The sequence below is a fragment of the Lissotriton helveticus genome, chromosome 7, assembly GCF_964261635.1.
Source record: "Lissotriton helveticus chromosome 7, aLisHel1.1, whole genome shotgun sequence".
NCBI classification, from domain to species: domain Eukaryota; kingdom Metazoa; phylum Chordata; class Amphibia; order Caudata; family Salamandridae; genus Lissotriton; species Lissotriton helveticus.
This window is the reverse complement of record NC_136068.1, coordinates 1,421,359,510-1,421,376,238: the sequence shown is the minus strand read 5'-3', so window position 1 is coordinate 1,421,376,238 and position 16,729 is coordinate 1,421,359,510. Positions and strand designations below refer to the sequence as shown.

The 16,729-nt window shown below is 49.4% G+C and overlaps 1 protein-coding gene across 2 annotated transcripts in view; it reads right to left on the bottom strand.

The window, feature by feature from the left end:
- The window catches only part of TMEM220 (transmembrane protein 220), a 228,875-nt gene that overhangs the window by 14,890 nt on the left and 197,256 nt on the right, over positions 1-16,729 (bottom strand). For both annotated transcript variants that reach the window (XM_078654734.1, XM_078654733.1), the window contains one exon: positions 11,229-11,380. In XM_078654734.1, the coding sequence (XP_078510860.1) occupies positions 11,248-11,380 (133 nt within the window). In that variant the 3' untranslated portion in view covers positions 11,229-11,247. The remainder of the gene's footprint in view (positions 1-11,228; positions 11,381-16,729) is intronic.

Here is a 16,729-nt window from a genome sequence, read left to right as displayed (position 1 = left end):
GTATCTGTAAGAGACATTAGTTAGCGATAGATTCCTTACCTTAGATTACTTACCTTAAAATATCCCCAGGCGTCAGACTGGATCTGGAAAGTTTAGCTCAGAAGTACCCCTGCGCGTCAGTAGGTGGCATCCGGCGGCTCCGTATCCATCACTGGCGTTGTCAGCACCGAGAGGAAAACAGAGGGTACTTAGGCACCACCCATGCTCGCGGACGTCAGTTCTGTACACGACTTTCTGTGCCAGAAACGTAGAGCCATGCAAGATACTTACCATTGACCATTGGTGCATAAAATCAGGGCCCTGAAAGGGATGACCATAACCATAGTAATCAGTTCGCAGAACGGAGACGATGGGTAGGGCGGTAAGGAATCACTACCTAATGTCTCTTACAGGTATATTGTTACACAAGTAGTAACTTGTGCATCTGAAAGAGACACGTTAGTGATAGATTCCTTACCTCAGAATAGACACCCCAGCAATACCAACCCCGGAGGTGGGTCTGCGAACAGGATTACACCAGAAAGTCACGGAGCACAGAATGGCCAAATAAACCGTCTCTCCGGACCCGACTGTCAAGGCAGTAGTGCTTTGTAAACGTGTGGAGCGAGCCCCACGTAACTGCCTGACAAATGCCTGCAAGGGAACGCCGCGTCCCAAGGCAGTATTGGCTGCAGTTGCCCTGGTTGAATGGGCTTGCAGCCCCACAGGATGCTCCTTCTTGGCCAAGGAGTAACATGCTTTGATGCGGAGTGGAGTGGAGTGGTGTGGCTCACTGGTTAGAGGCGGCAGACCCGGAAGCAGAGAACGGCCCGGGACCAGGGTTCAATTCCCGACACGGCAGGGTCGTGGACCAGGGTCAGCGGACTCGATAATTCTCGTCTCGGTGCCTACTCTAACCAGGGATCACACTCGGCAACTCTGGGCATTAGCTTGCCTCATCTCTACAACGGCCCCCCACATTCGCCGGGGATGCCTGGTTTCACCTTGGAAATACCCAGTAGGGACCATCTCACAGGGATAGCCAGGACGGGTTCCCCAGCGGTCTACAGCGCCACGACGCCTCAGGGCAGCAGTGCGCTTTACAAGACACATACATACATACATACATACATGCACAGAACAACACACCGGGAAATGGTCCGTTTGAGCACAGCCCGACCTTTTTTGGCACCCACGAAGCCAACAAAGAGCTGATCATCCACCCGGAACTGTTGTGTACGCTGCAGATAGAAAGGAAGCGCACGTTTTGGGTCCAGATGGTGGAGCTTCTCCTCCTCCCTGGAAGGATGCGGAGGTGAAAAGAAGGTGGGCAAAGTGATGGTCTGCCTGATGTGAAAGGGCGTGACAACCTTTGGCAAGAAAGAAGGACGGGTCCTTAGAACCAGCTTGTCCGGATGAACTGAAAGGAAAGAAGGTTTGGAAGAAAGAGCCTGGAGCTCACTCACTCTTCTGGCAGAGGTGATAGCTACCAGGAAGGCCGTCTTGAAGGTGAGAAGACGTAAGGGACAGTTATGAAGGGGCTCAAAGGGAGCGCACATCATTTAAGTCAAGACAAGATTCAAGTCCCACTGAGGCATTATGAAATGCACGGGAGGAAATGTGTGTGTAATACCTTTGAGGAAACGGTTAACAACCGGGGACTTAAAAAGAGAAGGCTGATCAGGAAGCCTCAGAAAGGCGGAGATGGCAGAAAGATAACCTTTGATAGTGCCCAGAGCAGAGCCCTGCTGGGCCAAAGACAGAAGAAACAGAAGAACCTCAGAAAGTGGATCCACAGCCTTTGCTGTGCACCATGCCACAAATTTGTTCCACCTGCAGGCGTATACCGTTTTAGTGAAGGGACACCTGGCTGCCAGAATGACATTACAGACTTCAGGAGGAAGGTCGAAAGCAGTCAACTGTCGCTGCTCAATCTCCACGCATGGAGGTGGAGGCTGGACAGGTTCGGGTGAAGGACCATCCCCTGCTGCTGCGACAGAAGATCCTCCCAAAGAGGCAGTCGGATCAGGGGGACCAATGCTCATATTGAGTAGGTCGGGATACCATACTCTTCGAGCCCAATCCGGAGCCACAAGGATGACTAGGGCCCGGTCGCGCCTGATCTTCTTCAGCACTCTGGTCAGCAGTGGTATAAGCAGAAAGGCGTACAACAGACCGCAACTCCACTCGTGACGAAAAGCGTCGCCGGGCAAGTGCCGCCTTAGAAATTCCGATACAAAAAACAATGATCCTAGACCTTCATTTGAAAAAGGACACAAATCAAATTCTCGGTTTAGTATATTTGGTAGATAATTTCATGAGCATTCTTAAAAACGATTTATCAGCTCACAGTACTTAATTCATTATTCAAAGTTGAAGGAAGCGTTTTATTCTCATATCAAATGGTGAAAAATCAAAAAATGACTGTATATTGGAGGATAGACTCCTGACGGAACACATGAATAGGAGGGCGGCATCATTTACGTACCGTAAATGAGTCAACAACCTGCCCGATCCGACGGCCAAGCTGCGACAAAAGTGGTCCCGGGATGTGGGTGACCTCGACGAGTCGGAGTGGCAAGAGGCACTATCATCGCCACGTGAGACGGCCATACCCGCACGGCTCAGACTGGTCCGACTTAAAGTATTACACCGCACATATTACACTAGAATGACGCTCTATGACATAGGGAAAGCTCAACACCAATACTGTTTACGGAAATGTGGGGAGGAGGGTACATTTTTTCACACCTTCTGGGATTGTCCACACATCGCAGCGTACTGGGCTAAGTTGATGCGCACTATAACACAGACTGTGGAAATTTCAGTACTGCCGGAACCGAGGCGTGGTCTATTAAATGTATGGGAGCCCAATGACCTCACCCACCAAGAGCAGGATTGGGCGATGTTGGGTATGGCATTTGCTAAACGCAACATTGCTATGTTGTGGGGGTCGGGGGAAACACCCACGCTCCGGAAATGGTGCAAGGACATGGACGAGGCAATGGTGTCCGAAAAGGCGGTTTTTATCCATCATGGCTGTCCCCATAAATGGGAGAAGGTATGGGGAGCATGGAACAAGTTTAGAGGATATATTTGTGACCCACCTGAACTCGAAGCAGATGATGTATCCACGTAACGTGACCGTGATGTCGGAGGGGTTGGGGGTGAGGGCCACATGTCATGTTCAGTCTCAATTGTTGATGTGGAAATGTGTAACGTTGCTTTGATTTATAGCTCTAACTGCAGCCAATCATGAATATCTTCTGAATGTATTGTTTGCCTTGATTTTCAAATCAACAAAAAGTTAAAAAAAAAATGACTGCATAATATTGATATTTAAGAGGAAAAGTAGGTTGCTCCAGGGGAAATGCAAAAAAGAGGGTGCTCTAGTGTAGAGGTGGTGAAAGAGAATATTCATGGCAGTGACATAAGGGAAGAACCTTAATACATTCAAAAGTTGGACTGGTTGTAATTCACCGTCCTTTCGGGCCTGGCCATGTTCACAGTAAATAATCTTATTCTTATACAATTTTAGTTTACACAGAAATATATTCCTATGTGGCACGTTGAGTGTGGGCTCGTGGTCCAGGCTAATTACAGGAGCGTCGACGTTTCGACCCGTCTTATGGCCACAAGGGTGGTTTGAACCTCGGCCATGCGGGTCTTCTTCAGGACAGACTGGGGCACCCTGAATAGGTATGGGGTCTTGTCACATACATGCTGTGACTTGCTGTGACTTGGGGGTGGGCTCATGGTCCAGGCTAATTACAGGAGCGTTGACGTTTCGACCCGTCTTATGGCCACGAGGATGGTTTGAACCTCGGCCTTGCGGGTCTTCTTTAGGACAGACTGGGACAACCTGAGTAGGTATGGGGTCTTGTCACATACATGCTGTGACTTGCGGGATGTAGATTCCTTGTCAATGTAAGGATGAGACGGTCAACATAGGTTCCAGGACCATGTAGGCAATTCCGTTGGTAATTGCACATACAAGCTAGTGGCCGAAGCTTCAAGTCAGCTAAGCCGGTGTTTTCCGAATTTAAGTGAAGACGGCCCACGTAGTGAAACGATCGTTGTGTAATGCCATCTGTAAATGCAGCAATGTGCAGTCAATGCTGAAGCTTCAATGCCTCTGAGTCGGCGTCCGTGTTCCGCCTTGTGCGGCTGGATAATCCGCAGAACTGTTGACATTGTGCCTACTCTTCGGTGGTGAATAGATCTAACCAAGGTTCTCCCCACTGCTGAAAGAGACCTTGCGCCACGTCTGAGTTCAGACGCCATTCGTGATTCATCACGCACCGGCGGCGGAGTTTATCCGACCTGGAGTTTGTCCGCCCTGGAGTTCAGAGAACCTGCCAAGTATTGAACCACCAAGGTAATGCCTTGATGTTCCAGCCAAGTCCAGAGGCGCAGAGCCTCTTGACATAGGGTCCAGGACCCCACCCGCCCTGTTTGTTGCAATACCACATGGCGGTGGTGTTGTCCGTGAACACCTGCACTACACTTCCCCGGACAGAGGGAAGGAATGCCTTCAGTGCAAGGCGGATCGCCCGAAGCTCCAAAAGATTGATATGGAGCCGGGACTCCGCCGGAGACCAGAGGCCTCTGATCACCGCCTCTGCCAAGTAGCCTCCCCATCCCAGAAGGGACACATCCATCACCACTGTGTGCTCCGGTTGGGGAAAGGAGAGGGATCTGCCATTGACCCAATCGCAATTCGTGAGCCACCACTTCAAATATTTTGCAGTGCCCTCCAAGATCTGGGCATGATCGGACAGGTTGCCCTGATGCTGCGCCCACTGGAACTTCAGGTCCTATTGCAGAGCCCGCATATGCCACCTGGCATGTTGCACTAACAAGGATGCAAAAGGTCATCAGGCCCAGGGGCAGGAGGGTCATCCTGACTGAAACCAGGGATAGAGACTGAAAGATCGGAATCATAGCCTGAATATCCCGGACTCGCTGCTCGGGAGGATAGACCCGAAACTGCGTCGAATCCAGAACCGCTCCGATGAAGGGGAGCTTCTGAGAGGGACTCAGGTGTGACTTCGGCACATTGATGGAAAACCCCAGCAAGTGCAGGAGGTCAGCCGTAGTCTGAAGGTGGGTGACGACAGCCTGGGGCGAGCCCGCCTTCAACAACCAGTTGTCGAGGTAGGGGAAGACTGATACCTTTGACCTGCGCAGAGGAGCTGCCCCCATCACCATCACTTTGATGAACACCCGTGGGGCGCTGGTAAGGCCGAAGGGGAGCACAATAAACTGAAAATGCTCCTGGTCTACCGTGTAATACGCAGGTAACGCCGGTGGGCCGACAGGACGGGGATATGAAAATATGCGTCCTGCAAGTCCAACGCTACCATCCAGTCTCCAGGGTCAAGGGCAGCCAAGACCTGAGCCAGAGTTAGCATCTTGAACTTCTCCTTCCGGAGGAAGCGACTGACGTCCTGGAGGTCCAAGATAGGACGCAGACTCCCTTTGTCCTTCTTGGGGACCAGAAAGTAGTGGGAATAACAAGCACTCCCTACTTCTGACCCAGGAACGCACTCGATGGCCCCCTTGGCCAGGAGGGCCGTGACTTCCTGTCGGAGAAGAGCCAAATGATCTCCCGACATGCGGTGGCACCGAGGTGGCATTCCTGGAGGGGAGAACTGAAAGGGAAGATAGTAACCCTGGCAGATTATCTGCAGCACCCACTTGTCTGATGTAATCTCGTGCCAGTGGGGGAGGTGGTAGTGAATCCTGCGACCCACCAGCGTGGGGTACCACCTGAAGGTCCGATTAGGAAGGTTTGGAGGTGGAAGCAGCGGGGGTGGAGGTGGACGGACCCGCACGCTGGTTCCCCGACTCTCCCCTGCGGAAACCGTGACCACAGCTGCGCTGAGGCTGGTTCTGCACGGGCCTGGTGGAGGGGCGTGCCTGGGTGCCTCTACCCTGGCCACAAAAGGAACGAAAACCAGGAGTGGCCGGGTTCTTAGTAGAAATACCCAAGGACTTGGCTGTAGCCCGCGAGTCCTTAAATCGCTCCAGTGCACTGTCAGCCTTGTCGCCAAACAGGCGGGTGCCATCAAAAGGCATGTCCATGAGTGAGCTCTGGACATCGGGCGAGAATCTAGTTGAATGCAACCAGGCGTGGTGCCACAACGCCACAGTCGTAGAAATCGCCCTGCCCAATGAGTTGGCGGTGTCCAACCCACACCGAATGGCGAACTTAGCCTCATCCTTACCCTCAGCAATCGCCTGAAAAAAGGCAGCCTGCACCTCCTCAGGACACTGAGGCAACACCTGTGCAACGGCAACCCACACCGCGTGGGAGTAGCGGGCCAACAAGCAGGCGGTGTTCACTGACCGCAGCCCAGGCTGGCTGAAGAGAACAACCGCTTCCCAAACTGGTCCAGCCTTTTAGAGTCCTTATCCGGCAGGGCCGTGGGAAAGGCACTCTGCGACGTCGAGGCCTGAATGACCAGGCTCTCAGGCGTAAGGTGAGTGGTCAAGAAACTGGGTCACCGGTCGGTGGCGTACGGCGACGTTTTTATCCACCGGGCCCCCGTGGCTGCCTCGACCAAGTGCCTAAGAGGACCTCTGTAAGGGGCGTCATTAAAGAGAAGCAACTGCTCCGACAAAGGAGACGCCGTCTGGAGCACCTCGGTGAGGAGGTTGGTCTTGAGGGCCACTGTGGGGAGGTCAAGGTTGAGGGCCTCAGCGGCCCGACGGAGCACCATCGTGTAAGAGGCACCTCCTCCATCGTAGGCGGGGAGAGGCGAACCCCGGGTCAGAGGAGACATAGAGGTCACCTGCATCCTCCAAGTCGTCCACCCAATCTTGTTCGGAGTCACATTGCCAAGCAAGTGGGTCCTCGGACCCTTCCCAGTCGTCGTCGCCTCTGGCGTAGAGGGGGCCGGTCGTGGCAGAAGAGCCGGAGAAGGGACGAACGACGCCAAGAACGGCGCCGGCCGGGGTCAGACCGGTGCCGGCTCCCAATGTGGATCCCAGGCCGGAACAAAATGGTCCGGGAACCGGAACAAAGGTGGGATATAAGGCACCCAGTGCAGTGCCGGAGCTGGCAAAGCTGCATCTTGTGGTGCCAGGGCCGGAGCCAGCGGTGTAGGATCCTGTGGCGCCAGGGCTGGAGCCGGTGGCGGAGCCGCCAGGCCAGCAGGATCTGGACACGGGTTTGTGGGGCCCAAACGCGCGCCGGCGGGAGCCCGAAGCCTGTAAAGGAAGTCCATGGCAGAATGGAACTCTTGCATCTGTTCGGGAGTCGCCGACGGATCCGGGTATTTGCGGGTAGGCCGCGGGACTCCCAGGCTCCAGAGTAGCCACAGGGACAAGGCCCCTGTCCCCCTCATCCGCCTCCGAGGAGCGACGGGGGGATGTCAGAGATGCGAACACGCTTCTTCGACTTCTTTTTATGGCGACGCTTACTGGAATCCGAAGGTGAAGACTTGGAGACCGAGGAGCGATGGCTCCGGTCCCGGGAACGGCCCCTAGACCTGGAGAGGCGACGTGACGAATGATGGACCTCCAGCAACTTCCGGCGCCGCTCCTGCAAGGCCTTGGGGGCCATGGCACGACAGTCACAGCAGTCCCGGGAGTCGTGATCGGTCTCCAGACAGTAGAGGCAAACATCGTGGGGGTCCGCCACCGACATATTTTGGCGACAAGCCCTACAAGACTTAAAGCCGGGCATTCCTACGTGCACCAGGAGAAAAAGTGGGGAGACAAAAGTCCCAAAATAGCAGTCAAAAAGTGACCAAGGTACGTACTCTAGATATGCGCTCACTGGCGCGGAAAAAGAAAGAACTGACGTCAGCGCGCATGGTTGGTGCCTAAGTACCCTCCGTGACATCATCCCGGCGCAGACGACACCAGTGACGGACGCAGAGCCGCAGGACGCCACCTACTGCCGCTCAGGGATACTGCTAAGCAAAACTTTCTGGATCCAGTGTGACGCTTGGGGATATTCTAAGGTAAGGCATCTAAGGTAAGGAATCTATCATTAACGTGTCTCTTTCAGATATCACCTACCCACAAGATTTTTGGGGGCTGCTTATGGCTCTTAAAGAAAGTATTAGCGTCTCTTTCCAACATAATCTACAATCTCTGTCATATTCCCATTAAAGTGGTTATTATAAAAATTAATTAAAAGAGTAGTATCACCACTTAGTTCTTTTAAATTAAGGAAATGATAATAGGGAGAGACGTTCGAATAGGACAAGACTGCTAATTTTAAGGTGTTTTTTAACAAGGTTAGAATGCCTCCCTTGACACGTCCAGAAGCAGAAGTGCGAGCTGGAGTATAGAAAGAGCGATAGCCGTCTAGATGGATTGAAACTATTTACCATGTTTCATGGAGACAAACCAGATTGTATTTATTAATAATTGCTAGCCAATCTGGATTAGATATTTTGGAACTTAGTTCGGCAATATTCCAGTAAACTAGTTTGATATATTCACTAGAAGTGGCCGTATTGTTTGAAGATGCCACAGGAGATTTAGGGAAACTGTGTCCCAGGTCTCTGGGAATTTGAAGTTGATCAATATTGGTCCCGTCCTCCCCCCGTCAATCACACCCATCCAGATCTATTGGAGGACTAAAGCGGTTATTAATGGGGAGGTCAGTAACCCACATAACAGACATAGTCGGTAGTCCAAGTGAGATACTTACCTAGTACACCGAGATTAAATATGAGGCTACTGACGGAATGCAATATCTGGACGAAATAGCCATGGTATGGCTTAGCTCCACCCACAAGCAGTTTCTCAGAGAACCCTTCACAGTGGAGGAAATAGTTTAAGCTTTAGAAGCAATGGATGGCATGAGAGACAGCCATGACAACGCGGGCTTTACACCGAGCTGCCATTACGACGCTGCCATCACAACGCAAGTTGTTACAACGTCTTGCGCTGGATGGCGCTAGATACTAAGGAATAGTAGATTTATTTTTCCAACACCTTCCCTACTGTTGCGTAGGCTGGAGTTGGAATAGTAAATCATACTATTCCAAAATCCAGCGCCTACAGCACAAGTCGTTGTAACGACTTGCGTTGTAATGGATGCGTCGTAATGGCAGTGCGGTGTAAAAGCCTGCGTTGTCATGACGTACATCCGATGGCATGAAGGTGCCGGGCCTAGATGGGTTCTCACTTTATAAACAACAGTGGTCCATAGGTAAAGTGAATTAAAAAACCAAAATAAAATATAGACACAATCGTAGCTATATTTGGTTTCTTGACCTGCCCAGCCGGGCAAGGTCTGATATTTACTTTAAATTCAATAACACCAATGCATTAACAAATGTACAAAGCGGGGCACAAGCCTGTGTCCCACAAGTCACACAATGACATACATACAGAGGGAGACAAGAACAAGGGGGCTTTTTTAGGCAAAAGCAAGAGGTTAGCGGCACTTCCAATTGAATAGTGGCAAAGTGCAGCACAACAATGAGCCATAACACCTTTACACTTCTGATACATATGCTTGCTCAGTATAAGGTGTTTGAAGGGTGTCGGCGGCGTTTCGATTCGCTTTCTGAATCATGCGAATCATCATCAGGACATATATCATGCCTAAAGGTAGCCTTAGTAGCCAGATTCGGCTTATTTCGGAGGTGAGGTCCGTAACAGTCAGGGTGACTGGGGGTTACGATTTACCAGAATCGGCAGTATGAGTGGTTCGTTCCATAAACCAAGGTTTTCGTCCCAAGCTAGTTAGCCGGTGTGTGAGATCGAGGGTCGGTGCAATGTCCGTCGTGCCTGATCGCAGAGGGGCCCTCTGCGATCAGGCACGACGGACATTGCATCTGGCTACTAAGGCTACCTTTAGGCATAATATATGTCCTGATGATGATTCGCACGATTCAGAAAGCGAATTGAAACGCCGTTGACACCCTTCAAACACCTTATACCTGTCTCCCTGTATATCATTGTGTGACTTGTGGGACACAGGCTTGTGCCCCGCTTTGTACATTTGTGAAAGCATTGGTGTTATTGAATTTAAAGTAAATATCAGACCTTGCCCGGCAGGGCAGGTCAAGAAACCAAATATAGCTACGATTGTGTCTATATTTTATTTAGTTTTTTTAATTCATTTTACCTATGGACCACTGTTGTTTATAAAGTACTAATCCCAAGGTCCTTGGTTAACATCATTGGGTTCCCTTGTTGTTTATACACACACTAGATGGGTTCTCAAGCACTTTTTATAAAAGTATAAACACTTACTAGCACCACACCTCCTTGAACTGTTCTGGGTGGCGCTAGAGAACAAGATCTTTCCACCTACACTTCGCGAATCAGTGATTATACTGCTCCCCAGCACAGGAAAGACCCGCAGGTATGCAGGTGGTATAGGCCGCTCTACTTATTAAACTTCGACAACAAAATCCTGGCTAAAATGATTGCAATGCAGCTTTCCCTCTTGCTTGATCAAATAATATCTACGGCCCAATCAGGCTTTGTTCCGCATAGATCTACAGCCTTGAATCTGCGTACACTGTTCGCGGTTTTGCACAGTATCTCCCACACCGTACCTGCAACTGCTGCAATGTTGAGACGCTGAGAAAGCGTTTGAATCACTGGAATGGCAGTTCTTGCAGTCCACTCTGCGTAGGCTGGGCATCCCATCGGGGTTCGCGGCCCTCGGCCCTCATTACTTTGCTGTACACCCAGCCTACTGCGCGTATCCACCTAAATGGGACGCTGTTGGCCCCCTTTATCTTAACACGGAGAAAAAGACAAGGATGCCCGCTTTCGCCTTTACTATTTATTATAGCATTGGATGCTGTCATACATCACCTGCAGGTACGGCACCTCCACAGGGGGCTACAGTTTAAAACTGGCCTGCTCCTAATCGCACTATACGCTGATTACATCATTCTGTATCTGAGTCATTCAAACGACAACCTGCCCCCAATTTAAAGGGAAATACTTCAATGTGCGACACTATCCAGGATGCACATCAACTGAGGTAAATCTGAGATGTTTCCCCTGACGGAAGAGGCAAAGTAATGCCTCCTTTATGCAAAACAATGATAAACAGCACAATGGGCTATTCACACTAAAAAGGGGGCACCTTCCCAATGCAACTTTGCTTTTGCACTGGAAAGTAAATACTAATGCATTCTTTTGCATGATTTTGCGTCACTTTGCAACAGCACAGAGATTTAGGAAATACGGGCTTTAAACTGTTTAACACAACAGCACAGAACCTTGTGAACTCCCAAAGCAAGGCAGGCATTGCTTACTTCATTTTTTATTCCTGTGTCATATAACCGTTTTGCAGTGACTCGGCCACGATTTGCGCATCTCCTTATTAACATAAATGTAGAGCCACGAAACAAACGGAAGGAGAGTGATGGCTGCCGCCAAAGTCAAACGAAATGTACCAATGGAATGACTGCAAAACAAAAATAGATATTAAACAATTACTTAAAGCAGATAACACCATCACTTACAAGATATTTCAAGTCTATGATGCACTCCTGTTTGATTCAACCTCTCCATGTTGCTGTGAGAGTTTCAGAGTTAGAACAATATTATCAAAATGGGGTTACCAAGGATTTCCTTAATGCAGTTTTTGGCCTTTTATTTGTAGTATGTTATAAAGAGTATACAGAATATTGTACATAATCTGTAGTCATAAATCGACCCATAATTTGGCATCCCATGTAAAAAAATGGATTAAAATATTGGAAGTAAAGACAGTAAAAAAAATAAACCAAAACATTTGGGCACTGGGTGCTCTGAAACGCAAGGTTGGAGAGCAAAAATGAATAAAAGTGACACAAACTACATACAATTATATGCAGCAATGACGTTCAATATGATGTTTAGTAGTTAGGATGTGGAGTTACCGTCATCTTTTACCGTCTTTGTTGTATCTGACACATTGCAGACACCTGGAAAATAGGTGCATGTCTCTAATCTAAAAGATTGAATCTTACAATTCCTTAAGACATGGAAGCCTTTCTCCTAATGGTCATTTGGCCTTTTCAATGTGAATTTACTTTAGTACAAAATTTTAACCCCTTGCATCTTGTTGGTGACATTATTATTATTATTATTATTTTTTTTTAAAAAATCTTTATTAAGATGAAGGCATATGATGCATATATTTTAGTACAATCAAACTTTTAGTCCTGTATTTGTACATTCACATATCTGTAGGCCACAACATTTATTACGTATTAATTCGTGACTTATTCTACCCCAACTATAACTTTCGTAGTCGTTCCCATTCGTTCATATAGCAGTCGCCGGAGTACACTGAATTTTCCTTCGCTGTGTGCTATCTATCTATTACCCCCCATCATGTAAATTCTAAAAAAAAAAACATGAGTCATCACTCTTCGGTATGCTTCCCACGTTCATCTCCACCCATCAGCAATTCTCCATGCCCCTGAGTTACCTTTCAGTAAAGTTATCGCAGAAGCATGGACCAAGTTACTCCACTTGGTCCATTTTGGTAGCCACCCTCCACCCATTCCCTTACTCATCCTCCCCCTCAGAGTCCGGGTCGTCCCCTTCCGGCAAAGGTTCACATATTTCTCCCCTGTAGACATTCCAGGCAGTCCACACCTTGTTCCACTTGCGGGGGCAAGCCCGAAGCACATATACCGCCCTTTCCGTAATCATCAGTATGTCCATGTTTTTAGCCCATCTGTTCGCTGTAGGCAGTTCTGGAGCCCCCACTTCTGCGCAATATCTCGCTTAGCCACTGTCATGGCCAGTGTGGCCCAAATTAGTCCATATCTATCTAGGTCGTTGGGGTCCCAGATGTTCAAGAGGCATTTGCGTGGCTCTGGCAAAATGGAGATCTTAAGCGTTTGCGAGACTGTACGCAGAATTTGCCTCCAGAATTCTTGTATCTGTGGGCAGTCCCATAGTGTATGAAACAGCGTTCCCTCCTCCCCGCAACCCCTCAAGCAAAAGGGATGAGGTGCCCTATGTATTTTGTGAAGCAGTGTCCTAGTGTAGTAGATGCGGTGTAGAGTTTTGAGCTGCACTAGTCTGAACTTTGCCGAAATGCCCACCTCTCTCGGGGAGGCTAGTGCCTCATTCCATTCCGATTCATCTGCCTCACCTATCTCCCCCACTTATTTTTCTTTGAGTTTCAATGTAGGGTCTTCCAGGTTGTTGACCAGTTTTTTGTATGTGAGGGAAGTCGCGCTTTGTTGCATAAAGTCCGTCAGTATTCTATCCTCTAGTGGTGAGGACTCTGGTATGTCAGTGCCCGCTGGGATCGCCCGGAGTAGTGCGTGTCGAATTTGCACGTATCTAAACGTTTCAGTGGGGCTGAGGTCATACTGCTGTTGGAGCTGTGGAAACGCAATCACCGTGTCCTTGTCCCATAGGTCCCCCACTGTGGAGATTCCTAAGGAGTCCCATTGCGTAAATCCTTTACATAATCTAAGGTTCCCCAGTGACTTTGTGTCCCACAGTGGCGTCATTTTGGTGATCCGCCCCTTCCAGCCCAGTCGCGCCTGTGCTATGTGCCACAAGGCCGCCGTGTGTTGTGTTGGACCCATCAGTTTTTTAAGTTGTGATTTATTATATAGTACTGAGAGCATGCAGTCCGTTCCCAACTGTGACCAGTCCGCCCTATATGCTGGGTCGTCCCTCGGAGTATGGATCCATTGGTTAATTATTTTAAGTTGTGCTGCCCAATAGTACAGCTGAACGTTGGGCAGCGCAATCCCACCCTCATACCAACTTTTTACCAACTTGTCATAGGCTATACGCGCCGGGCCATTATTCCAGAGTAGGTTGGAAACTAACGCAGCAATTTGTTTAAAATATCGCGGTGGGACAAGATGCGGGGTGTTTTCCAGTATATATAGGAACCTGGGAAGTGCCATCATTTTATATAGAGCCGCCCTTCCGAGGAGGGTCAGGGGCAGGGTCGCCCAGTGCTTAACGTCTGCACGTAGGCGCTCCATGGGTGGCTTTAAGTTGTTGGCAAAGAAGTCCGCTTCATTATTTGTGATGACGATGCCCAGGTATTTAAAGGAGGTTGTCGGTGATGCCAGAGGGCAATCTTCCTGTAACCTCGGTTCCGGGCCCTTCGGTATGTATATTACCGACTTTGACCAGTTCAGGGTATAGCCTGATGACTTCCCGTGTGTGTTGCAGAGATTCAGCAAGGCTGGGATCCCGTGTTCAGGCTCAACCATATAAATGAGCATATCGTCAGCGTACAGGGAGATTTTATCCTCCCATCCTTCCTCCCACTTGATCCCCTTGAATAAAGGCGTGGTTCTAATCAGGATTGCTAAGGGTTCTAGCACTAAGGCAAAAAGTAAGGGTGACAAGGGGCATCCCTGCCTAGTCCCCCTGCCCAGCGGGAACGTCGGCGAGATGTGGCCTTTGGCTACCACCTGCGCAACCGGTTTCGTGTAGAGTAGTCGTATCCAAGCTGTAAATTTCGGTCCAAAGCCCATACGTGCAAGCACCGCAAAAAGATATTCCCACTCCACTAGATCGAAAGCCATTTTGGCGTCAAGGGAAAGAAGCACAGCCTTCTCCGAGAGGAGGTGCGAACGAGCCAGTACCCCATGAACCCTCCTGAGGTTCAGAGCTGTACTTCTGTGGGGCATAAAGCCTGATTGATCAGGGTGGATCAGGGTGTGCAGGTGTGACATCAGACTGCTGGCCAGAAGTTTAGCCAGCACCTTGGCCTCTACATTAAGCAGGGATATTGGGCGATATGAGGTACACTCAGTTGGGGGTTTTCCCGGCTTTGGTATGGCCACAATCGTGGCTGTACGCTGGTCAAGCGGCAATTCCGCCCTTTCCAGGCTCTCCATATACATGTCTAGTAGAGGTCTACTGAGCTCTGAGGCCATCGATTTATACCATTCCACGGGCAGTCCATTGGGACCCAGCACTTTGCCTGACTGCAGCGCCTGAATCGCCAACTGGATTTCCTCCCCCGTCGGGTCCACCTCTAGGTCTCGCATAGCATCTTGTGTTATACTGGGGATGGCAATGCCTTCAAGCGAGATCGATGCCGTCTGTGTAGTGACGACACGTTCTGGGGTGTATATCTCCCGAAAATGGTCTGCCAGTGTGCGCACAATTTCTTCTGGATGTTTCAGCGGCTGCCCGTCATGGGAGTGGAGCCTCTGAATACCCCTCGCACCTCCCCCTCTCCTGTCTAACCACGCCAGCATTCTCCCCGCTTTGTCGCCCACATCATAGATTCTATGCGCCGTGCTTGCGATATAGCCCTGGACTTTCTTTATGAGGTGGGCCTGGTATTGTCGCTGCCTCAACTGCAGTGTGTGTGCCGTTTCCGGGGTGGGATCCGCCATATGGGCAGTGTATGCGCGAAATTATTTTTTTTAACAAATAAGGATAAAAAAAGTAAAGCATTAAATCATATATGTAGATCCACAGAGAACAGTATGCTTTATTTCCAGTGTTGAGGATAGGGTGACCAACTGGCATGGGTGCAAATTCAGGACGGTGAGTGTAAAAATTCAGGACAAAGGGTCAAAATTCAGGACAAAAATTCAGGACAGGAGGTCAAAATTCAGGACAAAACTTCTGGACAAAAGGTGTTTTACAGACTCATCAGAGGAGGGTGCGCAATAGTATCAGTAAGTAAATAGACAACCATTTAAGCACTAGTCAAAATAAGTTTATATTAGGTTGCAGTGCTTAATTTAAGCCGGTGCTTTCCGGTGCTCAGCGCCCTCACTTAATTGGTTTCCGGTGCTCGGCCACAGCACCTGAATGTCAACACCATACTCAAAACAGTCTACCACATGGTGGTGCTGTTCATCTGATCTAGAGATGTGCAGAACAAGGGTTGTTTAGGAACCCTGGGCGTAGCAGGCATAGTTCTTCAATGCGTATTTCCACGAAGTTTAAAAAAAACTCTGTGGCAATACGCTACGCTCTGCTACCCCCCCTCCCAAAGTCCTTAAAAATGTTTAAAAAGGCACATACCTGTTGTCTGCCGCCTCCACTGCCTGGCTGCTCCCCGTTCTGCTCCTCGCATCTTCTGTAATAAAAAAAACACTACCTTCTACGTCTGACGCGCTTAAGCATGCAAGTCAGACGTAGAACGTAGTGTTTTTTTTATTACAGAAGACGCGAGGAGCAGGACGGGAAGCCGCCAGGCAAGGGAGGCAGCAGACAACAGGTAAGGGGCTTTTTAAACATTTTTAAAGGGCTTTGGCAGGGGGAGGGAGCAGCTAACTCCGCCACGGAGGCTGAGTTTTTTACCTACTCCGCATTCGCCGCGGATCGCGTCGTAGGCAAATCTCCGCAACATCTGCTGGCAGAGTGGAGTTACCCACCCAGGGTTATACAATACCCATTAAAAATGCTAATACCTACCTCCACAGCCATTCCTTTAGCTTTGGGGACCTAGAATAATCTGAATTGACACATTTACATGCAAGAGAGATGGTTTGTAGTTGTTTTGGCAGTGATGACAAGGGTGATGGGTGGTGCAAGCTGTAGTGGCCTCCATGTCTGAGCCCTGGCACTTAATATTTTACAAACTAAGCACAGTTAGGCTGAAACAATCGTATACTTCACGGTTTTTCAGTGTGCATGCAGCTTTGATCAACTATGCAGGTCTTTTTGTGGTATTTCGTATGATAATAATCTATATATGGTTACAGCACTGGGTTGTCCAATCTGATATTTTGTTTACAATTCATGGTCCTGAGCAGGCGTGTTTGGTGAGAGAAATGGTCGGGAAGATCTGCCCGGATAGATAGTGTGAGATGTA